Source organism: Leptidea sinapis, chromosome 2 (assembly GCF_905404315.1).
Source record: "Leptidea sinapis chromosome 2, ilLepSina1.1, whole genome shotgun sequence".
Taxonomy (NCBI): Eukaryota; Metazoa; Arthropoda; class Insecta; order Lepidoptera; family Pieridae; genus Leptidea; species Leptidea sinapis.
In genome coordinates, this window is record NC_066266.1 from 494,757 (window position 1) to 520,819 (window position 26,063).

Genomic DNA, 26,063 nt, shown 5'->3' on the forward strand with positions numbered 1-26,063 from the left:
ATGTGGAGATTTTCTTGCACCATTAATGGTTTCCTAAGCTATGGTAAAATTTTATTAACAACTTAAAGAATTGTAATTGAATCAATTTTCAAAAAAAATTTGTTAAACACAATAACTTAATTAATTCATTAGATAAATTACTTGCACCTTCTATGATTAGCTCTTTCTATGATTATATATTACTTGATAAGAGTTTGCTTATCACTATGTCTAGTTGAAGAGAACATCAACTGGACATAGAGGATATTTTAAACTATAAATTTCTTCCACTCCTCCTCATTTCTTGTAGTTTTCTTTAATTTTTTGATCGAGTGGTTGCAATGTCAAACAAAACTTTATTCAATTAGGCTCAAACTAAGAGCTTTTGAATCCTCACTACAAATGTTGCTTTTCAACTACTGAATTTACCATAAAGTTGAGCTCGTGAGAAGAACATACAAGAAACTGAACAGCCACTATTTTCAATCAAATAGAGTACTTTACAATGGCTGTAATATTCATAAGAAATTAGTTTGTAAGGTGCTGCATCCAATATATCAGCCATGTTTAAATATTATAAAGTATTTCATAAAAAGCAATAAAGAATAAAGTGTATAAATATAAATTAAAGTATATTGGATGGATCAACTTTTAGAGCTTGAATTCATTGTTAGTTCTTTGATTATGCTAGACATCCACTGCTGGACAAAGGCCTCACCCAAAGATTTCCACTACGATATAAGATAGATATACGCCGTATAGTATATTTCATTAAATTTGGTGGAAATATTTCATATAGTATAAGATCAATTTAACTTTATTACAGAGGCAGCCGCGCCGATAGCTAATCATACAAGCTCACCTACGTAACAACGTAGGGTCAGGTTTCCTTTTAATGTGGCACCATCTAATTCGTATGGTGGTGTCCTCATGTTGATGTTGAAGCATTTTATGTGCTTTTGCAGATGGTTTGGGTCCCCTCCCTCGTCCTAATATTCCTATTTTGATATTGAGTATAGGTATCTGGCTGTGCTTTACGACCGGTTGCCCCCTTATGGGAAGGCTATAATAATATTGACACACTTTTACACAAATTACCTTGCCCCAAATTAGGCATATGGCCTGTGTTATGGGTTGCAAGACAACAATATATTTAATACAATATACTTACTTAAACATACATGAATACACATAAACATACATAAATACACATAAACATACATAAAGACATATAAACATCCATATTCATCATATAAATGCTTGCACCTAATGGCATTCGAACCCGGGACTTCAAGCTTAGTAGCTAGGATCGCTAACCACTTGGCTATACAGGTCGTCAAATGATGTATCGCTTCAGAGGCTCATCTGCCGCTATCCCTTCTGACAATTTCTTCAGCTATCCATCTCCAAACTTCTGGTGAGCAGGAGGTATTTTATTTCTCTTCAACCTTGTGGGTGATTAACTATAAGGTTCCTCTGATTGTCCCCTGTTGCCACCTAGGGATGTGTCCTCTAGATTAGGAAATCAGGCTACCCCGAGGATTTTAACTTTAAAATTTACACTTTATATTGTTAAATTATTTAATACCATCGTAACAAGCTCTTTGCACGACACGGTTTGCAGAATGTTTTACAACTTACTAAAAATAGTAATAATTTAGAGTTCAAACTTCAAATTTACATAACACGTCTTTGGATTATAGAAATACAAAAAAGTGCCGATTTTTAACGTTATCTGTGCACTTTAATCGGGACACATTTGCTGTGACAGACAGACAAATTATCGTAAAACTTCCGTTCCGTCAGCTGACTCAAAAGCTATATTGTAAATTATTGTATGTTATTATGAAAATATAAACTTTTAGATATTTCTATTTTTTATGGAAGAGGGGACTAACGAGCGTACGGGTCACCTGATGTTAAGTGATCACCGCCGCCCACATTCTCTTCCTCACCAGAGGAATCACAAGAGCGTTGCCGGCACTTTAAAAAAGTCTTCGCCCTTTTTTTTGAAGGTACCCATGGGTCACGACGTATCGTCGTCGAAACCGCACAAGGAAGCTCATTCCACAGCTTGGTCGTATGTTCCTTGAAAACCGCACTGTGGAGGAACGCCCCACATCCAAATGGTGGGGATGATATCCCAATTTGTGGCATGTCGTGCGAAGTTGAAATTCGGCGGCAGGAATCAGGTCAAACAGCTCTTGTGATAAAACACTTCCCGTGATAAATGATAGAAGACAAAGGTCCAGTTATGTAGCCATTCACAGAGCACTGGGTCCCCGACAATTCGTCTTTTGTATGAATGTCAATACCAAAAAATGTACCTACCTCATAAATCATGTTTTATGCTAATAAAAACCTTTGACCGTAAAAATGTTCTTCCTGCATCAATTGGTGCTTATATATATGTGCCCTGGATATGCAATGTATGAAGGTAGTGTCAAGTTGTTGTCAATAGTAGGTGTGCCACTGACGCTGTCGATACACTCAGATCCTCGACTGCGCGAGGCCGGCATAGCGCGCGCTGCTGAGTTGAGGGACTGGCTCTCCCAGAGGTACGAGGATGCTGTGGCTGCAGCGGCTGTTAACAACGCCACCACAACCAATATTGGTAATTTATGTTTAATATGTGAAATTGTGCTTCGTAGACCACTAATTATTATCATACAGTATTTTTCGTACAAACGTAACCCTAACTGTTTTTATGATTTAAGACAATTATCAGCAATTCATGACCCATGAATCAATTATGTCGATGGTACATTGTGATGGTAGATGGTAATAATAAAAGATTCATCCATAACCGTCAGATAAAACGAGAAAGAGATACCTACGTTGCCGAATTGGCTGTTCGGTTTTCGCCAAAGATGTCCCCGGATAGTATCATCATCAACAGCCGGAAGACATCCACTGCTGGACAAAGGCCTCCCCTAAAGATTTCCACTACGATATAAGATAGATATACGCCGTATAGTATATTTCATTAAATTTGGTGGAAATATTTCATATAGTATAAGATCAATTTAACTTTATTACAGAGGCAGCCGCGCCGATAGCTAACAACTTACAAAGCAAACCTGCCCCAATGTCAGCGGCAAAAACCAACGATGACAGTAAGAGCTATGGTATGTTAACACTTACGTAATAAATATTGATTTACTTGCTACTTATGACACAATGCAGTAATATAACGGTACTTCCACTTCACAATACAGCGTCCGAGATTTACACTAAGCCGCTAAGCACGTCGTCAATCTTTTCGTATGTACCAACCCTAGTGCTGCGCCCAGACGTAGGTATAAATTCCAAGAAAGAAAGAAAGAAAAAATGTTTATTGACGTCATTATACATTCTCAAGAAGATTTTATTATGTATTTCATTCTTATGAAGACCGCTGAGTTACGCAACTGTTCTATTACTTGTATTGTGCTTATGTAGTACGACTACGAATCATACGGAATTATATCCAATATAAAAAAAAAAACTTTATTAATATAATGTTTCGAATTCGAGTTTTTGTTCTCCTAAAGTATAATTTCTTACTTATTAACTTTTTTATTACTAGGTGAAACTGTAGCCGCTATGATAATACGTCATCATCAGGTCATGCATACAAAGAAGTGTAACCTTATCTACTTGTATAGGTTCAGGTTGCCTTTCTTTTTTAGAGTTCCATACCTCAAAAGGAATTTATCGAACGCTTACAGAATCACTTTGTCGCCCGTCCGTCCGTCTTTCCGTCAGGACCCTTTATCTTTAGAACGCGTGGATGTATCGAGTTGTATATAAATGGAATTCTCAAGTCTACAATCTCTTGAAGCTGTGGAAATATCAAACTTCTAAGATAACAAAAAAATATACGGGGGTCTTTTAACATTAAAATCCTCAAATCGAATATGATCCTACCCTCAAATTCCTAAATACTTTTATGTTTTCACTTCAGAACGTCGCGTTCATGCCCTTCAGGAAGAAGTTCTCTCCCTCCAGGCGCGCTATCAACGGGAGTTGCAGCGCTTGGAACAGGAGAACAGGGAGTTACGTCAGCAGAATATGCTACTCCGACAAGGAAGACAGCTGCCTACCAAAAAGATCAAGGTAAATTATCTGAAATCAAATCAATTATTAATTTAATTCAATAATAACAAAGCTTTATTAAGAATTGGCAAGAAACTCTTTGCCCCTCTTTTAAATTATCATTTACAAATCAATTACAATGAATCGTTACAATGTCCAAATTAGTGTCATTAGTTAGATTAAAATATTAGTTTTACACTGGCTTAATTTAAATTTTATCAACAGTTGCATAATCAAGATATGGGCACTAAACGAAAGTTAGGTTATGCTAATGACTGTGTGCTTTTTTTTATTGTTCAAAATATACAAGAAACAAACTCCAAAAAAATTTAAACCATCCTCATAAAACTTAAGTGTGAGGAATGGCGAGTTCACTTATTCTAAAATATTTTTCTATATATATCAGATTAAATTATAGAAAAATTACATAAATAAATGACTGAATTAAATAGCAAAGCGAAGACGAAGCAAAATAAAAGCAATAGAAAAAATGAGACACGTAGGCTATGCTCATTAGTAATAAGCATTCCCTAAAGAATGTAGCCATGATCAGTGGTCCTCATTCTCAAGAAATGTCTCATCACCCTAAAAACAATGATTTCGTATTACTGGTATCTCTAATAGAATGTGGCAAGTCATTACGGTTTTGGGCAATATATAGTTCCATTTTGTTTTGCCATATATGATATATTTGATCTAATTTGTTGTATTGACTAATATATATTATACACATGCTCATGATTAATAAAATACATAAATTCGTTTTTATAAAATAAATCCACAACCGTGCAGGACCTGCGAGTCATTCGTTGCGAATGCATATGGTGACGTAGTTTTGCTTCAATACTGCTATAGCTTGTTGGTACGGAATTGTACCACTTATATATATACTATATATATAAATGGTACAATTCGGTACCTACCTACTTATTAAAGTAATAATATATAATTTTAAAATAAAAATATAAGAAATAATAGATCGTAAAAGCAAGATTCGTCAGGTTCGGTGATGCAGTCCAAGTGCGGATCACCGAATAATAAATATCGAAAATAGTAAATAGCATTAATAGCGAAAATTGGAATAGCATTAATAGCGAAAATTGTAAATAGCGTTAATAGCGAAAATTGTAAATAGCAATAATAGCGAAAATTGTAAATAGCGTTAATAGCGAAAATTGTAAATAGCATAAATAGCGAAAATTGGAAAAAGCATTAATAGTGAAAATGGTAAATAGCATTAATAGCGAAAATTGGAAAAAGCATTAATAGTGAAAATGGTAAATAGCATTAATAGCGAAAATTGGAAAAAGCATTAATAGTGAAAATGGTAAATAGCATTAATAGCGAAAATAATAAATAACAATAATAGCGAAAATGGTAAATAGCGTTAAAAGCGAAAATTGTAAATAGCAATAATAGCGAAAATAGTAAATCACATTCACTTAAGTATAAACACAGAGCTAATGACAATAAGAACCGCCAATTGATGTAATATTGACATGAATTAAAATGATAACATGATTATTTGTCTATTCATCAATTTTATATTCTGACCTGTCCGTTCCGGGAGACTCTGATCGTGCGGTATGCCTCAGATCAGCGGGATTTTGGTGCTCGCTCAGCGTTCTGTCAATACGTACTATTTTACGTGTATTAATAGATTGCTTATAATTAGTATGACTTGAGTATCTGAAATCTATTGAAACAAGCTATTAGACCATGCCAATTAACCTTGGTGAGGGAGTAGTACCCGTACCGTACTGCACTCTCGGTTTTGGTGTATCTGAAAAATCTAGTGCCTTGGCACTCTCGATTATGGAAGGTTACATTAAACGATTCCAACAAAAACATAGCAAAATGTTTTTTTACATTTAGCAACTGTAATTTTTATATATATATATATATATATATTTATGGTGTTTTTGTTTTATTATAGAATAAGGAATATTTTAAGCTTTATTTTTTCATTAACAGGTGGACCCAAAAATGGTCAGTCCCATTTATTGATTAAATATCCTGGGGTCCGTCGCTACATTGTCAAGGTATAGTATATAAGATGATCAACTTTTAATTACAGCGGTCGTTGATCGACATGTACTCATCAGTGCTGGATGAACTGGCCGGCTGGGATTCCGGGGAGGCTGGTAGACTTCCCCGAGTGGTAGTGGTGGGAGATCAGTCTGCGGGCAAGACTTCCGTGCTCGAGATGCTAGCCCAGGCAAGAATATTTCCACGTGGCGCTGGAGAAATGTGCACCAGGTCAGACATTGAATACGAAGTTGTGAGGGTTTCATCAGTGGGGTGCTCCTTTGCACAGGATGCCGGCTACATTATGGGTACCATAACGGCGCCTTTTTCTGCCGTGAGGCAGTAATGTGTAAGCATTATTTTGTTTCGCTCTGAAGAGCCCCATAGATAGATAAATTACTGGGCAAATGAGACTTAACATCTTATATCTCAAGGTGACGAACGCAATTGTAGTGCCGCCCAGAATTTTTGGGTTTTTCTAGAATCCTGAGTGGCATAAATTGACAATGCGTATCAATTACCATCAGCAGAACGTCATAGTCGTCTCGTCCCTTATTGTCATACAAAAAATGAGATAGTTTGGATAAAGTGTTTAATAATACGATAGTGGCTAATTCTGTTGATGGAGAAGTTGTTTTAGCTAGATATTTGTATAGATCTAATCACATGTCGTCAGAGTGATTATTTCAGCCCATTAAAATCTCAACTGATGGACTTCGTTGTGTTTTGTGGTTCTATTATAATCTGGTTGTTAAAAATGTTTTACTTAATAAAATCCAGTGCTGAAATACACGAAGCACAGTTCATAAATTGTAAGCGTCGTAATGAAGTATAAGTAGGGTTCACCATCCATTAACAACCGCGCATTTCGCAATTAATTTTTTTCTTCGAACAGCCAGTTAGTGTAATCATTTGTCGGCTGCTATATTCCCAAACCGATACAACATAGGGCACTATGTCTAACTATAGTATACTTAACTTATATATAACTAACTGACCTAATTAAATAAATTAAATTTGTAACCACAATTTATGAACAGTGCGAGACTCGAACTCGATAAATTTTGGTTACAAATTTAATTTTTATAAATTAATCCCAGAAGTGAGGGATACCATTTTATGAATAACGTTGTTTAACCTTACTAAGTATAATTAAATCATCTTAATGAGCTTAGAGTACACTACATCAAAGGCTGGCAACGTATTTCTTGACTTCGTATTTGCGAATGAGTCGGTTTTTGAATTTCCTTTAGGTTAGCCTCGTCTCGATTTCATATAACAAAACTACCAAAAAGGGGGCGGAAGAAAGCTTGTCTATCGCTGACTAAAATATAAAAGCTGCTAATTTATAATTGTTATTATTGGACAGGGCCCCAGTGAAGGTGACCCTATCAGAAGGTCCCTACCACGTGGCGCAGTTCAACGATTCTTCGAGAGAGTTCGATCTCAACAAGGAGTCCGACCTGGCAGACCTGAGAAAGTAAGTGCATCAATTCAAGCTTCAAACAATATATTGCCATGATGCAGAGGAATAAAACAATATTAACGTTCATTACTCGGCAGGGAGGTGGAGCTTCGCATGCGGAACAGTGTGCGCGGTGGGCGGACAGTGTCCTCGCAACAGATCGCGATGTCTGTGAAGGGGCCCGGCATACCGCGTATGGTGCTGGTCGATCTACCTGGCGTTATATCCGTGAGTATCTCTAATAATAACCATTTCATCAATGGTCCTTCCGAAAGCTTATGACTTAATTATTAGCAAACTCTGTTAGAAAGTGTGTGTCAATAACTAATTTGTTATAGAAACATGATAATTATTTATATTTCCCAAGTTTAAATCATAGTTTATTTATCTGTACGACACGTAACTGAAAACGCCAACCATGATTTTGTGACATCACTATAGCAGAAACAATATGTTTTTAGCAACACACGATCATCGATAATTTAATGTTTGTAAAAATCAATGAGGATTGCACTGGAATTTTGACGTTTCATTGTATATGTTATTATGACGTCACGATCATGGCGGCTCCCTTATGGCGCAACTAATTACCGCTTAAATTTAAAAAAGTAGTAATGGGCAGGGTTTCTCTTAGCATCAGATGAATGCTCGTCTCGTCGTGATAAACTAGCTGACTCGGAAAACGATGTTTTGCCATATAAATTAAGTGACCCGTGCCCTCACATTTACTTTCTTAACTGAATTATTTGTATTGCGAATATATAGGTATTTATAAGTAAAACAATATAGGCACCGCATAAGAAATCACCAACACATAATGTATACTAAAATATTATAAGTATTAGGTAAAAAGGCATATATTTTTCTCAAAAAATGATTCCTCTGGAATTCTTTTTGATGTCAGTTCAAACACTTTCACCGCTTCGGAAATAAATGGTGCTATGAGAGAGAGGAAACGGCGCAAGAAACTCTCCCAGCATTATTTTTTTGGGCTCTTTTTAATAAAATATACAATTATTACAATAGTTATTGCGATAAAAATAATTATAATCTAGTCCCAGGCTGTCCCATCGCTTGAATATTTAGCTGTGGAATAAAGTGATTTACGACACAGCCTGATAATACCTGAACAACGACTGGAACTTTATTATAAACTGTATTTACTTGAGTAATTACATTGGCTATTAAAGATTGGAAAAAGGTCTTGATCCGTAGATAATAGACTATTAAAATTAAATATGTACTTTTTGTAATTTTGATAATACCATCTATAGTTTCTCATGTACAACTATTTAGCTGCGTCATTGAGTATTGTAATTGCTAACGCGTCATCTCTTAACTTAATTTAACTTGTGTCTTCTTAGGGTTAAGCTGGACTAAATTTTGTCGGCCCCATTCCGAGACGAGAAATTTTAAATCTATTTTTACATTTTGATTCCAGACCCTTTCCGGAACCATGAGGTTTTTGCGATGATGTGATATTTTTGTTTGTATGTATTTAACCCGATTTTCTGTGACCTTTGCTGCAGGCTTTTTTACTGTAACTCACATATTGTGCTGGAACTATATACTAATATTACATATTTATATATAGTACTGATTATTTACTCAACCGTGATGAGCAACGAAATTACAACACAGTAATTTGACATCTCTTTTAAAAAATTAATTTTAATTATATACGCGTTTTAATACTTGAAAAAGTATTCTATTATCACCAAGTCTGAGACTCGCAACTCACCCTGAAAGTAAATCCATTTTATGATATTGTTAGGAACTAGGAATTTAAAATGTTAATCATGAACTTTTATTTGACTTATAATCACACCAACCTTGTAAAAAATATGAACAAAGTGTTTTCATCATTTCACATTATTCAGCTGTCTCCTTTATCTTGATATTCAAGCAATTTTGAAAGCCGTAAAAATTGTTTTATCTATTTGTTATAAGTATATTCCCTGGTGATTGCAGTGCCAATATGAAACAGTCCTGTCGGCCATGCCTGTTATCTCTCTCGGATTTTATGTAACCTTGGTTGATAGCTTGTGGTTGTCATACAGAAATAGACTTGCATTATTTGCTCAATCAAAATATTATCTTTATTCAATAACTTTTCAATTTCAAATTCAAAAACACTTTATTCATGTAGGTCACGGAAATGACACTTATGAATGTCAAAAAAAAATTTAAATATTGTTTCTTATTGAATTTACCGCTACTTCGTAAAGGGTTGAGCTAATGAGAAGAAGTAGCAAGAAACTCATTGCCACTCTTTTAAGTCAAGATTTACATTTAAATTGTTTTACAAATCATTTCAATTACAATATTTGCAAAGTGACGCAACAAAAGTGAGTATTATATGAGAGTGAGTATAGTAGATGCATCAATCCACACATACCGTAAATAAATAAAGGCATTATGTGAGCATTTCATAAAATAAAATATATAATAACTTTAAAGGATATAATAATAATAAAAAACACATCAAGCAGACCTCCCGGTAACAAGATCATCCAGCCACCACGAGTAGCCCTTTATTTAAAGTACCTAAAGTACAAAATCGTGAAATTAAAAAAAAAAATAGCTGTTTCTTTATAATCTGTTATAAAAATGCAAAATTATTTTTAGAGCAGATAGATAAGATTTAATATATTTATATATATTATATTTAACTAGCTGACCCGGCAGACTTCGTACTGCCTCAATCGATAAATGAAATACCTAAACTTTTGTATAAAATAAACTTAAAACAAATAAAAGGAGTCCTTTTTTATAAAAACAAACAAATAAAAAAATGCTCGGTACTCGGTAAAACTGCTGATATATGGGGCATATCTGTAAAAATAATAAGTTCTGTTATTGACGTCATAGCACCATATCTAGCACTAGTTTTTAATAGCTGTATTGAACATGGCGTGTTTCCTGACCTTCTGAAATATAATAAAATTACACCAATATTTAAATCGGGACTCACTTCTGACCCGAATAATTATCGCCCTGTTTCAGTGTTGCCGACCCTAAGTAAAATTTTTGAAAAATATATTTTAAGTCAAATGCTTACTCACTTTAACACTTATAAGTTACTTCATACGAGGGCGGCACTGAAAATTTCGGGAATCAAGGAAGTGACTCAACATTACTATTTAAAAATGTATTTAATGCTTTTCGAAGTACTCTCCGCGAAATTTGACACATTTTTCCATACGATGGAACCAATCATTGAAGCAACCATTCCATTTGTAAGTTGGGTCTCCAAAATGGCCGTTATGTAGGCGTCCAGAGCTTCTTCAGGTGATGAAAATCTGACCACGCAATTTATTCTTTATTTTAGGGAAAGTATAGAAATCATTAGGGCTTAGGTCGGGGCTGTACGGCGGATGGTCTAATAATTCTATGTTTTCTTGCTCTAAAAACTCTTTTGTTCTGTGCGCGGTGTGAGAACTCGCATTGTCGTGATGAAGGATGATGCAGTTCTCTTTACGGAGTTCAGAAACGACCTGTGGCAAACAAATGGTAGCATACCATTCTGCATTAACCGTTCTTTGTCCTTCAAGAGGAATAGTCGCAACATGGCCGGTTTTGGAGACAAACGTGGCCACCATTTTTTTTGCAACACTCCGTGAACGAACAATTTTTGTTGGCTTTAACTCATTTTCGAACACCCAAACTCGTGACTGGTTTTTTGTTTCGGGTTCGTACGCGTATATCTAGGATTCGTCACCTGATACGATGTTGTATACAGCATTTAAGGACAGCGTGGAATCTTTCGAGAGTTCAGACGCACCAAGTAACCCGAGCCGCTTTTTGCTCTTCACAGAGCAAATATCCATCGGGAAAACAACTTTTTGACACCTAATTGTTCATGCAAGATTATTTGTATTTGACTCATGCCAATGTCTAAAGTTGCCTCAATTTCGCGGTATGTCACATGTCGATCTTCCTCAATCAGCTTACGCACAGCATCAACGTTTTCTTTGATGACTGCAGTTTTTGGACGACCTCGACGGGGATCATCACTGAGCTTGACACGTCCGTTGAAATTCAGCAAACCAGCGATAAATTGTGGTTTTGGATGGGGCTTCATCACCAAATGCAGAAATCATCCGGTCAACACACTGTTTTTGTGTTAAACCACTTCGAAAGTCACAATAAATCATCGCTCTAGAATTTTCTCGAGTCAATTCCATGTTCTCAACGACTAAACAAGTTTGAAAAGACCTTATGGCAAGACCGAAAATCTTTTTTTAAATAAATAAATGGTATTCGATTTTTAATACCAAGGAGTTTTCAATTAAAAAGATTTTAATATGAGAGGAACAGCGGAAATATTCCATTCCCGATACTTCTAGTGCAGCCCTCGTATAAAACAATTTGGCTTTACTAGGTGACGCTCGACTACGGATGCAGGTGTTGAACTCATCAGGAATATTTTTGAGGCCTGGGAGGAATCACAGAATGCACTTGGTATCTTCTGTGATTTATCTAAGGCTTTTGATTGTATGTTATCATAGTGACAGTATCATAGTGACAGGAAGCTATGTCACTATGATATAAGAGGATCTGCACTCGATCTTCTGATCTCATATTTAAATAATAGGATTCAGAGGGTCGGGGTGAATTGCAGGAGATCTCCTGGGACTCCTCTCGGTATGGGGGTACCACAAGGGTCTATTCTTGGACCCTTCCTCTTCCTAATTTATTTAAATGATCTACCTAACCTTGTAGAAAAAAAACACAAGGTGGTATTGTTTGCGGATGACACTTCACTTATATTCAAAGTGAAACGAAGCCAAGTTTTGTATGACGAAGTAAACAATGCTCTATCTGACATCGTGTACTGGTTTAGCGCCAATAACTTATTGTTAAATAATCATAAAACCAAATATATTAAATTCACCGCGCCAAATGTCAAAAATGTAGATGCGAATATTTTATTAAATGGAGAGGTGGTAAACTCTTGATTCCAAATTGCAATGGGGCCCCCATATTGAAGAATTGGCGAATAGGCTTAGTTCTGCAGCATATGCAGTTAAGAAAATTAGACGGTTAACTGACATAGATACGGCGCGACTAGTGTACTTTAGTTATTTTCATAGTATTATGTCCTATGATATATTGTTATGGGGCAGTGCGGCCGATATTAATTCCATCTTTGTGCTGCAGAAGAGAGCTATTCGCGTGACCTAGGTCCTAAATAATCATTAAGAGAAAAATTTAAAGATATAAACATTTTGACTGTTGCTTCTCAATACATTTTTGATAATGTTCTGTATGTTCATAAGCACATTGTGGAATTTTCTAGAAACTGTGACATTCGTAATGTTAACACGAGGAACAAACATAAACTTGTTATGCCTACTACTCGGTTGGGTCGAGTTAGTAAGTCTTTTGTTGTTTTAGTATATGTGTTACGAAATTTAAAAGAATTGTTAAATCTCTATGTGGGAAAGGTTACTATAGCATAACGATTTTCTTAATGACACCACGGACTAAATAAAGCGAACACCCTCAGGCTCTTTAATTATAATTTTTTATTGTACGATTATATACATACATTGTAATCCATACTTTATATTAAAAAAACAAAGCCCGCTGAGTTTCTTGCGCCCATTCTTCTCAGGTCTGAGGCAGTCTCTTTTGAATGGGTGGTAGTTTTTGACGTTCAATAAGTGATTTTAAATCCTATTTTGAATAAAAATATTTGAATTTGAATGCTGTATTGGTTAAAATCGCTTCGAAAATTAGCCATTATTTGTCGTCAAAAGTAAATGACAAAAAAATGTTATTGTGGGATATCCATAAGAGAAAGAGCATAGCGGAGTTGTCTGTAGACCTTTTCAATGTGTACAATTATACTTAGTACATTGTTTTGATAAATTTCGTAGGGTTCAGCCTGCGTTTGCAATGTAAGCGGAAAATATGTAATTATTTACGACATCACATTAGAAACCTCAAAAATAACAGTATTTCTCTAATATTTCATGGATGTTATTAAAACAACTAAATCTTTCTCTTCAATCACTCTATCTATTAAAAAACCGCATCAAGCATACATAGGGATATAGGGACAGAGAAAGCGACTTTGTTTTATACTATGTATTGATATATATAATAACCGAAAGAAAAAACCGGCATATATCACTTACCTATCATAAATATCATAAATTATGTAAAATATATAATTCGTCTGTATATCTGTAATGAGTACAATTCTTATAATAAATATTCAAAAAACTAATAATAATTAATATTATTCCAGACACAAACTGTGGATATGGCTTCAGACACTCGAGAGGCGATCAAACAAATGACTAAACAGTACATGGACAATCCGAACGCTATAATACTGTGTATTCAGGTAATGTTGTAAAGAGATTAGACCAACAATACAAACTATTACTATCAAGTCCAACCAATTTTTAGCGGGATATATGGGCGAGGCGCCCATGACGCAATGAAAATGGACCAATCACATCGCTATCCCTGCACGGTGTATTATACGACTCAGTTCTGTACCAGTTGTGTTGAGTAAATGTCCAGGAGCAGCAACTCTCATCATGTGGTAGGATTATACACACAAACATACATTTTAATAAAAGGCAGGCAAACGTTATTTATCTCTTACTAGATACTACTACCGCTTCGGAAACAAATGGCGCTCTGAGAGAGAAGAAGCGGCGCAAGAAACTGTCCCATCATTCTTTTTTTTACGGTCTTTTTAATGAAACATACAATATGTACTGTGATAAATTAGATTACGACAGAGCCATTTTTTAATAAACCATTTAAATTTATTTATAGATAATGCCTGAACAGTGGCTGGGACTTTATTATAAAAGTGTATACATTTAAACTTAAAGCTATTATGTATCTTATGAAGCCTACTAGAATTAGTTTCTAGTGTTATAATAATTAAAATCACTATTTTGAGCAAAAGGAGGCGATTTTTGTGAACGTTTATTAAATTTTCATAAATGTACTAACAACGAACAGTCAACATTTATTTCTTCTAATTTTTTTCTTTGAGAGACTATCGAAAATATTTATATTTATTAAGAAAACTAAGTCAATTATACTTTACGACGTGACTGCAGTTTTGTTACGGCTTATCGTAGGGACGTGCAGTAATGTGTTCACTTTGAAGTGGAATCGGTGGTGAGCGAAATTTACACAATAATAATTATATATTATGTGACCGGCCATACTCGACTTAGGACAAACTAGTTTTTTCTAGGATAAATCATTTCATGCTTTAGGCGATAGGATGAACCGGTACAGACTAGTTTCTTCTATTGGCATTCAGACAAACCTATTTAGCCTGAAGAACTAGTTGAGTCTGACATGAATCAGTGGGTACACTTCAGGATAAACTGGTTTGGCCTAGTCTATTAGTAAATATAAAGTTGTGTTGTGCCTCGTCAAAAATCAGATATTAAGGGATGAACTGATTTGGGTTAGGAAAAATTAGTTTGTTCTCAAATCGGGTTTGGCCGGTAACATATATATATTGTAAATGTAGTTTCTGAATATAGATTAAAATCAAGTTATATTTTATATCATTTATCAAAATTTAAATAGCCTCGATGTATTTTTTCTCTTGTGTGGTGTGTGTCTTCAGCGCACACCGTTTTAATATAATACCTTAATACCAAAAGTCCAGCGAATATCAAAACCCGCCAATGCGTTACGAAGCACTATAGAAATAAGAAATAAAATGTAAAGACATATTCATCGGTCAATACCTTTGTCTATTGACAGCTGGCAATAATGACGGATGAAAAGAATTTTAAGTTAATACGATGTTACACATGATGTCACAGGACGGGTCAGTGGACGCCGAAAGGAGTAACGTGACAGATCTGGTGGCCTCGTGCGACCCTCACGGAAAGAGGACAATATTCGTCCTCACTAAAGTCGACCTGGCTGAAGAGAATCTCGCCAACCCTAACAGAGTAAGTATACGAAGCCTCACACTTTGATGCGTTTAATATTAAATAATTGATACGTCTAGATGAACTGTGACAGTAGTAAAAACGACGAAAAAAAATTTAAGTTATAATTAACCTCTATTTTGAGCAATTCACGCACACTAACACAAAGTGTCATAATAATCGAGAGTAATATAAGAGCGGAAGACTTTATCTAGACGCATAAGTTACCTAATTAAAATGGCGGCGATTATCACGCCTTCTAATTCTTGCATAGACTTACAGTATAGTAACGTATAGACAAACAGAGTGTGCGGGACAGGAGAACTATCGAGCTGTCCGGTCGTCTGTACTCTAGTATGTTGTATGTCTATGAATCCTGGTGTGCATCTTACTGGAGTTAGTATTTTCACCATATCAAAATAAATATATGTAAAGCGTCCGCACATTGGTTCCACCATACTAAACATTTATGTTTATTTCTGCATTTTTCTTGCCGTTAATAAGGACGTTATTCACGCCATCGGAGAGAGATATCTGGAAGTGAGTGTAATTAATTCATAATATAATAGCGTATAGACAAACAAAGTGTGCGACAGTGAAGGACATTTGTAACTGAGATACAGTAGAATAGGAAAGGAAAGAGAGGAATATAATCGATATTGTGACTGTTACCGATTTTGATTGACAAGTAGTAAACAGTATGCTACGCTTGATATTAGCTCTTAACTATTTTCAATATTGTTCAACTAGCAAACATTCATAAATCCAAATTGATCATGCATCGGGCTGCCTGTTCGTCTATACGGAAGTAAGTAAGTAAGTTTACATAAATTCGGAGACATGAGAGCATTTGCAATCTCTGTTTGTGATGTTTTTTATTAGCAGAGTAAGTAATCGGTATAGCGTTGTTAGGAAACTTAATACTTCAATTTCTTGTCTGAAATGTATATAAATAGGTACTAAAAATAGCCCATTAGTGCTATGTTATTTATAAAAATAGTAATATACAAAAATGGCACAATTCCACGCACTTATATAACAATTGAGAGTCATAATAGCCGCTTACATTAGAATGAACCTGGAGTTTGTTCCAGATCCGTCGTATCTTAGAAGGCAAGCTGTTCCCGATGAAGGCGCTCGGCTACTACGCGGTGGTGACGGGCCGCAGTCGCAAGGACGACTCCATCCAGAACATTCGGGAGTATGAAGAACGGTTCTTCCGCTCCTCAAAGCTGTTCAAGTGAGCTCTCATTCAAACTGTTAGCGCTACTATCGAAGCGCAGACTGCGAAACTTATTCATTGCAATTTTTAAAGTGCGATATAAAATCGCAAACGACAGTAATTCCTCCGTGCATTACGATTGTGTGTGGCCTGCGAAATATTGGATTCAAAAGACAATTTCATTTGTGCCATATTCCAACGATATTTCATCGTAGTGCTCGCTTAGCCTTGATAATTAGATAACTCTGTATGTGTTGTGATTGTTTGGATCAGAGCTGTCGTATTTGATTCTATCTTTAAGAGTACATACACATGACATGACGCCATTAAAAGTTAAAACTGTCTTCGTCAATTATTAATAAAATGTAAATAAATAATAATAACACTGAAAAATAATAATAAATTTACAATGAGAATAAAATTAACATGAGAGTTGCTCTGAAAACTAAAAATGATATGATGACGTTTAACAAGTCAAAATCAAAGTTCTTTATTTGCCAAAAATATTCATAAGTAAAGTTGTTACATATTTAAGAGCAGGCACATGTTTCGTCTTGACAGACATGCAAATATTTTTGTGGTTTCACTTCACAATATTATAAACCGAACATAATCAAACATTATTGCTACATTTAATTTAATCAACCCTACAATACACATTTACAATAATAAATGAAATGCTAAAATATAATGTAGTAAAAATAATCACAACAAAATATAATATTATTGGTAAAAATAGTATTAGTGACAGTTACCACTTCGTTTGATAATATTCATTTATTGAGTAAAAACAATATTTTTTTAATAGTGTTAATAATTTAAATTTATTTAACTTAACTTACGTCTTACTCTCTTATTTTTTGGTACAAAGTGGTTCTAATGTGGGGTACTCGAAGTCTCAAAAGATCACGCGTTGGAAAGTAACAACAGTCGCCCAGCCGAATGAATTTTTCTTAACAAATAAGCTAGCCTCTAGTAAATTTCAGTAATAGGCAGTATGTTTAAATTTATAAATAAAGGTCTACAGCTATTGAAGAGTCCATACCATCCACAGCTCTTATACATCTCTTTTAAGCCAGTAATATTTTGTGCATGTTTGTGGAGCTACTCCATAGCAAGATACCATACCTAATTATAGATTCTATATAACCATGATAGGCAATGATTGCAGCTTCTTTTGATATAGTCTTTCTGGTTCGCTTAAGAGCAAAGACAAATTTACGTATCCTTTTAACTAGTGATTCTATATGAGCCTTCCAGTCTAAATGTTTATCTATACTGACACCAAGGAATTTTATGATAACTTATACTCTTGAACATTATAAGTCTTAAAAATTATTATGATTCGTGTTGTTGTTACTAAATTGAATCATTTTGGTTTTTTTAATATTTACACTTAGTTTGTTTCTTTTCATTCTATTTATAATTGTTAAGATTTCATCTTTTACAATTTTGTGCTAATTTATTGATGGGTTAAGGTTAGGTATTAGAAGACAAACGTCGTCCACAAAAAGTATGCATTTTCGTGATGTAGAATTTGGTAAATCATTTATATATAGAAGAAACAGCAAGGGCCCTAAAATGCTGCCCTGTGGTACACCTGAATTTGAATAAGTCCACTTGGATTCATAAACCATTATATAACAATTTTGTCCAGAGTTTGTTATATAAACACATTGTTTTCTATTTTAAATATAATTTTATAGCCAGTTCAAAGTAATTCCCCTTAAGCCATATTAATAACATTTATTTAACAATATATTATACAAATGATTTAAGTTTTCTTTAGTGTTAATTCTGCCAATATTTGTTTTTAAACAATTCGACACGTGTTTCGCCTCTACACGAGGCATCCTCCAGACGTGTTGTCTCGCCAAAATCTGGCACGAGACTGTTGAGAAATATTGGCGGAATTAACACAAAAGAAAACTTTAATCATTTGTATAATTATGGATTTCCGCATAGTAACGCCTAATTCAATAAATTTTCTAACAATATATTATCATGGTCAACATAGTCACAAGTTAGGATATCATCCCCACCATCTGGATGTCCTCCACAGTGCTGTTTTCAAGAAGCTTTCTCCCTCGTACTACAAAGCTGTGGAATGAGCTTCCTTGTGCGGTGTTTCCGGGACGATACGACATGGGTACCTTCAAAAAAAGCGCGTACACCTTCCTTAAAGGCCGGCAACGCTCTTGTGATTCCTCTGGTGTTGCAAGAGAATGTGGGCGGCGGTGATCACTTAACACCAGGTGACCCGTACGCTCGTTTGTCCTCCTGTATAAAAAAAAAAATAGTCAAATGCTTTGGTCATGTCAAAAACTACGCCTGCATTTCTTTTTTTATTGTCAATATATTTTAAAATATGATTCACTATACAAAATGTAGCACTTGTTGTACATTTTCCTTTTTGGAATGCGTATTGAGCCTCACATAAAACATTAAATTTTGTAATAATCTGAACTATAGACTAGTTTTAATTTCTCATATAACTTGGATAGGATCGGAATCAGTGGGATCCGTCTATAGTTGTAACAGTCCCTGCTACGATCGAGACACAATCTAAAAAAAAATGGATTAAAACTGTCACGGACGAGTAAAAAAATATATAATAGTATAACTGGTATACCCCGTAACCGTACACACACTAGCATAAAGGTGCACACCTGCTAATATCACGGCGCGGAGTCCTTCTTTTTTTTTCTAGTCCGTGGAAAACTGTACAGAATGAGAGAAAGGAGGCCGGATGCGTTCTCATGAAGGTTGAATATAAATTTAAATTAAAAAAAAAATCAAAGTAAATATTTAGTATAAACTATACAGAAAATTTATCGTACTACAATTATTGTATTGTGGATGGAACTAAATAATATAAAAATGCGATAAAAAAACTGGGGTTGATCTAGAAGCGTACAAATTTGAATTTGTATGTATTTTCAATGCTTAATCATAAAAAATCAGTAAAATAAAATAATATTTAGGAGTGGGTCACCCTTATCATTGCGGGGTATGAACAATAGATGCTGTTCGATTTTCAGACCAATTAGGTCTGAGAATCGGCTAGCATATATATATGCACACAAAATTTCATAAAAATCGATTCAGCCGTTTCAAAGGAGGTAACAAACACCGCAACACGAGATTTTTACATATTAGATTAATTAATAAATTCAATAATTGTTTAAGTTATTTCTAATAATGCCAAAAGAAGAGTCAGATTTAAAATAAAAGAAGACACAATTAAGTTGTAAATGAGTTAAAAACTCATCGTCTCTGGTATGCATGAATATTTTTTCTATTTGTATATTAAATATTATGACAGGGATGGCCTAGTAGGTGCCGCACAAGTGACAACTCGTAACCTGGCGCTGGGCGTCGCGGATTGCTTCTGGAGAATGGTCCGAGATTCGGTGGAACAGCAGGCAGACGCCTTCAAAGCCATGAGGTTTAACTTGGAGACGGAATGGAAAAATACCTTCCCGAGGTTAGTCAGGATAAAGGTCATTGGAGAAAATGTTTAAGCCTAGGCTTGTACTATTACATATTGTTTGACCTAAGTACAACAAGGGTTGGGTACATTTCTTGTCAATGAGATGAAAGATTTGCATGAATCTATTTGCATCGCTCATCCACTTTGTCCAGTCGATATTGACTCGAATAATGTTACATACTTTGACTTAGTTTTGACTTAGTTAGCATATTTACTATAAATAAATAAAAAATAAAAGGTATTTATTTCAGGCATAATAAAACCCATAGTTACAAAAAATTTTGGACACTATAAAGGGGTGCTAAGTTAAAAGTAAAATTAGACTAACTAAAACTATATAAATATTGCACAAATTTGTGCAGTCATTTTTTGTTCTTGTCCATGTGAACAGAGATCCAGCGCTTAAACACTGGATTCCTGATGTCGTCAGAGACAGCCACGAGTATTTTGTTGTCGGGACGTTGCAGTCTCCGCCAAAAAGAGGCAGAATTATGGTGAAAAAGTCGGGGACCCCAGCGTCTGCGAACATGACGCGCTGCAGCACTGCGGGAGCCGCATAAGAGCCCGGAACGCATCATTGTACTGCACACTTATTCTGCTCATAGCTTTTTGAGAAAACGTTACCCACAGCTGGCAGGTGTACATGCCTAAACAGTATGCCTTGAATAATGTGGTTTTTACATCCTTGCTGCATTTTGCAAATCGTCGAGTGAGCATGTTGCTTCTGACTGCAAGGGCCCTCCGCTCGCGCTCAATGTCATCATCGTCATACAACCGTTCCGTCAACAAATGTTGTAGGTATCTGAACTGCTTAACTACACCAACCACCGTGCCGTACAAAACACACGCCTGTTGCATGTTGTTTACAACATCATTTGACTATGACGGTTAAGAAGAAACAGCCTTTTAACAAACAAAAGGTAAAGTATAAGAACACGAAAGAGCGCATGCACAGATTTAAAAAAGATAGTGTCGAATTGCTCCTAAAGATGTTTTACTTTTAAAACTGTTTCAATGTTTATTTGGCGATGACTAAGTCATGTTAGTACGTGAAAGTAATGTCTCTTCAGACAGCGCGAGTTAGACCGCGACGAGTTATTCGAGCGGGCGCGTGCGGAGCTGCTGGATCAATCAGCTGAGCTGTCCGCAGTGCCCGCCGCCGTGTGGGAACGCCACTTGGCGGCCGCGCTCTGGGCCACCACAAGTGACCGGGTCTTCCAACAGATATACTTGCCAGCGGCACAACAACATGGTGAATTCTAGTTTAATTATTATATGTGCGTGTTTGTGTCATCACGTGTGTATCATTATTTGTATCTCCGCTGAATGCGTAACCTTTTTACTCAATATATCCGCATTTTGCACCCTCACTTTAAAAATTTCAATATTTTTATAAGATCAGCCCCAGGTTCCTTCTATCCTGCTGTTGGTTATATCCTGCCATAGCCAAAATAAGTAATATCGGGTACATAAGCGAATAAAAAGCGATAACCCCGTCATGTACATAGGCACACAGGCATGTGCAGCGTTACATTCCAATCAGCTATTTTATGTTTGGATTTACATACCTAGCTTAAAAAAACATATTTTACTTTTTAAGTCTTGACCATTTTATATTTTAAAATTTAGTTATGTTACAACTCTGTGAGAAAAGCGTAATTCAAATGTAAAAATGTAAACAAGCAAATCTATTGGCAACCTAAATAAATCATAAGCTAATAAAACCCAGAGTTAAATGACAGATGCAGCTACCTATATAAATTATATATATTGCCATCCCCATTCAACGTTATCGATTCAAAGGGTAATTTTATTCTAATCATACGAAAATAATTATTTTCGCCTACATTATATTATATGCAATAAGTTTTGTGCAAAGCACCATCTTGTCATCAATACACATTCGAAACGCATGTGTTAGTTCCTGTTGCTCACCGCTTGTAATGTTCCTTACGGTAGTTTCATTCGTAGTAGGCTGTCTCTATGTTAGTACGTAAGTACCCATTCCTACTCTGTGGTTTAGGTAATATTGGGATCCCTCAAGGCTCTCCTTTTGGGCCTTTGCAAATTAAATAATTAAGATATGGTATAAAATGAACATAATCATAATAGCATTTATACCAAGTCACTATTTCGATTAGTTTAGAGATTTTATTAAATTATTTTTGGCTGCCTTTGCTTATTAAGCAACAACAGAGATGGAATTGTAATATTATACAAAAAAAAATAGTTATAAAATAGGAGACACAAATAAAAATATTATGTTGTCTTATAAACTTTTTTTAATAAGTTAAAAGTTACTCTTTTTTCTAAATGAAACATAAAATAATATGGTAGAGTAAACAATCCTTAAAATGCCAGCTGTGTTAACCATTTAAAGATGAACCACATATTTTTTATCTCTATTTTATACATTTTTTAAAGTAACCTTATATTATACCTACCTATATATTATTCATGAGGACATTTACCACTGACTTTAAATTTGATCGCGAAAATTGCTAAGAAATGTTGACATTGTGGTTATAAAGCTTGAAATTTTAATATGTTATGGATGTGCCTCCGGAAAACATACAGCATTGTATATGAAGAAGCAGTGTATACTTGCCATCTAATTACGGTCTATGTTCTCTGTGGAGTATGTTATCTAAGCTCTCATGTGTCAAAATGTCATCGAATGTCAATCCAGCTAGGACACGGGTAACCGTTGTCACTTTGAATATCATAGCGTTGTGTACTTTCGCCGCGTACGGTCGTAATCCAAAAATATTATAATAATCCGTTAATATTTTTGAAAAATTATTTTACAAAGTGTTAGCATAACTTATATTGCATTAATACATATCTATATTACTGTATTTGTGCGTGTTCTTATACCGGAAATCTACCGTAATGAATCACGCGCCTAGCGAGGTCGATGAAGCCATCGAGGCAAACCGACCCATCGTTTCTAATTCACTGACGATCGAGAGGGACGGACAAGGGAAGGAGGACTCCTCGTGCTCCAGCAGTTCGTCAAGTGCGTCGGACGATGAGGAACCTCCACGCAAGAGATCAAAACGAGATGCTCAGGTAACCGTCGATCCCCGAATCGACGCGTTATACGAACAGGTCAGTTTCCTTACAAATTTAATTATGCATCAACAATGTGCGTCATCATCAAATACAAATATCAATGCGAAACCCACTGACCTGAACCTGAACATCATAATGATAATTTTTTGACCAATCCTTGCACGATTACACGAAAATCATTAGATTTAGGTATTTGTAAAACTGATTTTGATGAGAAAAAAGTTCTTAAACCTGCCGATGAACAACGTTTAAAGCAGTTAGTAAAATTACAACATTTTAATTCATCTACGTGGCAACACATCCGGTATAAAAAAGCACTGACAGATATGCTTGCGTTCCCAGGTTTTTGTAACTTAAAAATCATATAAAGGAAAGACTGACGCTTACAAACAACAGGGAAACCCGTCCTTTCGAAATAAAAACAAGAAAAAATGACTATTACTACACAATTCAAGGGAGATCGGCTAAAATCGTTCAAAAATCGTTGGCAGGCGCTTGGCGCGAACAAATTTATAATATCTGCAACAACTGGGTTTCGAATACCGTTTTACAAGAAACCTCCTCTAATAATGCCAACAAGACTCGTTATGAATCGATTTGCTACCAAATCGTCACCGGCCATGACTCAAATAGTGCAAGACCTCATGGATCAAAGAATACTGCAGCCTGTTACAAAAGAAACGCCCAGTTTTATCTCCAAGCTATTTCTGCGGAAGAAAAGCGACGGGTCGATGCGACCCATTTTCGATCTACGAGAATTAAACAAATTCATAAGAATAAAGCAAAGCATTTTCGCCTTATCTCTCACAGTTCAGTGCCAGATTTTCTCCAACCGGGAGACTGGATGATAAAATTAGACATTTCTCAGGCATACTTCCATGTGGCTGCAACAAAATGTCGTTATCCTTTCCTTCGAATCAGTTACCTAGGTCAGCTGTACGAGATGACTTGTCTGCCTTAAAGGCCTGGCCTCAGCACATCTTTTCTCTTCCATAACATGCTGGGTCGCGGAGACCCTGCGTGCGAAGGGATTTCGAGTACTAGTATACCTCGACGATTACCTTCTGGTCAACCAAGACCAGTCCAAGTTATGTTTTCTGGCCTCGGCGGCCGTGAGGCACTTGGAATACCTGGGCCGGATGGTCTCAATTATCAAAAATCAATCTTAACTCTGACTCAAGACTTAGAATATCTGGGTATCCGCTGGCAAACCACGAGGAACAGAATGTCATTGCCAGAAAAGAGGATACAGATCGTTATTAAGAAGCCAGATCACACTTCGCGACCTACAAAGTTTACTTGGACAGCTAAACTTCGCCAGCTTTGTCATACCCCGAGGCAGGTTACACTGTCGGAAAGCACAAATATTTCTTCGGCATTTCAACAAGAGGCAACAACGACAGAGACAACTAATTCCCGACGAGGTGTATCAAGAGATGAGGTGGTGGCTCGGCGCCACACGTCACTCTTCGGTAATACACAAAAAGCCTGCCACTCATTTCCTAGCGACGACCGCTTCGGATTTGGGTTGGGGTGCTCATCTAAATGGTCGTCTAATGTTGGGGACGTGGTCTCCTCGGCAACGAAGATGGCACAGCAACAAAAAAGAGCTGTATGCAGTAATAGCAGCGATCAGAACAAACGCTGCAGCGTTAAGCAAATCCCACGTACTCATCCAATCGGACAATCGAACTTTAATAGCATATATTCGAAAAGAAGGCGGAACAAGATCGTTGACTCTATTAAGTTTGACCTACCAACTTCTAACCCTTACAGACCAATTCAAAATAACTCTATCGGCTTATTATCTACCAGGGAGGTACAACACAATCACAGACACACTGTCACGAGGGAAAGAAGTTGCGGAATGGCATCTCTTACCGCAAGCAACTGGAGAAGTATTTCGGAAATGGGGTCGTCCGGGAATAGATCTGTTTGCTTCCCAACTAAGTGCTGTAGTAAGAAACTACGTATCAATACATTGCAGAGATCGATCAGCAAGCTATATAGATGCCTTCAGCAGACCTTGGCAACACCAACTGGCGTGGGTATTCCCCCCGCCGAGCCTATTACCCAGAGTTCTGACACACCTAAACAGCGCGACGGGTACTTATTTAATTGTGGCACCGGAGTGGCCTCAAGTTTTCTGGTTGCAAGATCTGAAGTCCAGAGCGTTGGATCACCCACACGAGATTCAGAACTTATCGGAAACAATGATCGATATGACAACATCACAGCCACCTCCACAAGTACATCTATTAACCTTGAAAGTTTGGAAAATTGGGGGTGGGGTTCCCAAATAAAAAAGTGATCTACACAAGAGAAAAAGCTGCTGAGAAAAAGCTGGCGAAAGTCTATATTAACAACATATCTACCTGCAATTAAGAAATGGTTGAAATGGTGTAACAGTACTCAAGTAAATCTAAAAGCACCTAACCCCGCTGACATTGCTAAATTCTTAATCAATCTTTTCCTTAAGGAAAACTTATCTTATAGCACTATTCTCGTTCATAAGTCGGCTGTATTAACTTTCTGTGGACCTTATGTTCGACAACAAACATTTACAAACTTCATCTTAAAACATGCTCTTAAAGCAATTGGGGTAGCTAAACCAAAATCTGTTAGATCATTTGTTACTTGGGACCCGACAGTCGTTCTGGCATGGCTTTCAGCTAATCCACCTAAAGATACGCTCTTTGAAATATCGCGTAGAACAGCAACAGTTTTATTACTAGCTTCTGGACGTAGAGTCCACGATCTCACCTTATTGCGAGTTTCCAAAGATATCTTGAT

At 36.0% G+C, this 26,063-nt stretch overlaps 1 protein-coding gene across 4 annotated transcripts in view; it reads left to right on the top strand.

The window, feature by feature from the left end:
* LOC126972252 (dynamin-like 120 kDa protein, mitochondrial) overlaps nt 1-26,063 on the top strand; it is a 41,636-nt gene that overhangs the window by 2,254 nt on the left and 13,319 nt on the right. For 2 of the 4 annotated variants that reach the window (XM_050818904.1, XM_050818906.1), the window contains exons 4-14: nt 2,441-2,593; nt 3,021-3,107; nt 3,926-4,077; nt 6,134-6,315; nt 7,454-7,564; nt 7,648-7,777; nt 13,809-13,907; nt 15,370-15,501; nt 16,575-16,720; nt 20,028-20,189; nt 21,266-21,447. In XM_050818904.1, coding sequence (XP_050674861.1) covers nt 2,441-2,593; nt 3,021-3,107; nt 3,926-4,077; nt 6,134-6,315; nt 7,454-7,564; nt 7,648-7,777; nt 13,809-13,907; nt 15,370-15,501; nt 16,575-16,720; nt 20,028-20,189; nt 21,266-21,447 — 1,536 coding nt within the window. The remainder of the gene's footprint in view (nt 1-2,440; nt 2,594-3,020; nt 3,108-3,925; nt 4,078-6,133; nt 6,316-7,453; nt 7,565-7,647; nt 7,778-13,808; nt 13,908-15,369; nt 15,502-16,574; nt 16,721-20,027; nt 20,190-21,265; nt 21,448-26,063) is intronic. The other 2 variants (XM_050818905.1, XM_050818912.1) reach the window with 2 other exon arrangements.